We start from the raw sequence: 1,323 nt of genomic DNA on the forward strand, positions 1-1,323 counted from the left end.
AGAAACAAGTGAATATTAAGGAATGTTTTGTTTTGGAATAAAATTTAAGGAGGATTTTTTAAAAGAATGAATTTTATGCATACATACACATACTTTATTGATATCTAAATATATAGTTTTAAAATTCTTCAAAAAATATCCTAATGAACACTTTAAAGATATTTTTTAAGTATTGAATGTGATAAATTATAAATGTGTGCTTTTTTTTTTGAAATAGTGTAACCTATTCTTATGACTTTTAGATTAATGGATTTTTTGTTTGTCTCACAAGGATCTGAAAAAAATTTTTAATTTAATATTAAAGCTTCTAAGTAAAATAATTTGTTAATAAAAAGAAAGGAAAGAATTAAGGAATGTGATTGTTTTCCTTTTCAGGTGATGAATGGTGCTATCCTTCAGCAAGTATTTGTAGTAGATTACGTTATTCAGCCCCAGATGTGTGGAGATTGCCATAGAGTAGAAGCTAAGGATTTCTGGAAGGCTGTGGTTCAAGTGAGGCAAAAGGTAATAAGGAAATTCTGCATCTGCTGTTTAATCTCTATCAGCTAATAACAAAACCCCATTTCCAAGTCCTTCACGTAGCAGGGATAGTCTAGATTCTTGGAGAATTCACCTGTAGAAATAGTTCACTGTCACATTTTAATTAATCTTTAAAGATTTTTTTGTTTTAAAAATCATGTGCTACACATATTTAAAAAACAAGTAACAACAAGCGTTGGAGAGGATGTGATAAAAAAGGAACTCTTCTATGGAGATATCTCAGTCTACCATATTACCCAGCATTCCAGTCGTATAAACATTAATTCAAAAGAATACCTGCACTCCTACATTTATGGTGGTACTATTCATAATAAGTAAGACTTGGAACCAATCCAAATGCCCAAATACAGATGATGGGATCAAGAAGATGTGGTATTGGTACACAGTGGAGTACTATTAAGTAATCAAAAAGATAAACAACTGTCATTTGCAGCAGCATGGATAGAGCTAGAAGGGACAATGTCCAGTAAAATAAGACAAGGGGATAAGAAAAATACCTGTGCTTTCACTTATAGGAGGAATATAGGGGAACCAAACAAGGAATCAGGAAAATACAACAAAACAAAACAAAAATAAACAACTATAAATTATAGACATCCTCCTGAGAAAGGGGAGGATAAGAGATCAAAATGAGGGTGGAAAGAGCACAAGGAACTACAGTGGTGGTGCACAGGTGAATTTGGTGGTGGAAATTCTATAGGGACTACACCTCAGAAAAGAAAGCAAATATTAAAAAGAACAGTGATGTAAAATATAAATTATTTAATAAAAACAAAGTGTGAT

The 1,323-nt window shown here is 31.5% G+C and overlaps 1 protein-coding gene across 1 annotated transcript in view; it reads left to right on the forward strand.

Annotated features, from left to right (window-relative positions):
* NMD3 (NMD3 ribosome export adaptor) overlaps nt 1-1,323 on the forward strand; it is a 45,785-nt gene that overhangs the window by 16,060 nt on the left and 28,402 nt on the right. The window contains 1 exon segment of the mRNA XM_004675379.2: nt 376-504. Within this exon segment, the coding sequence (XP_004675436.1) occupies nt 376-504 (129 nt within the window).

This window comes from Condylura cristata, unplaced genomic scaffold (genome assembly GCF_000260355.1).
Source record: "Condylura cristata isolate star-nosed mole 26May11 unplaced genomic scaffold, ConCri1.0 scaffold00003, whole genome shotgun sequence".
Classification (NCBI taxonomy): domain Eukaryota; kingdom Metazoa; phylum Chordata; class Mammalia; order Eulipotyphla; family Talpidae; genus Condylura; species Condylura cristata.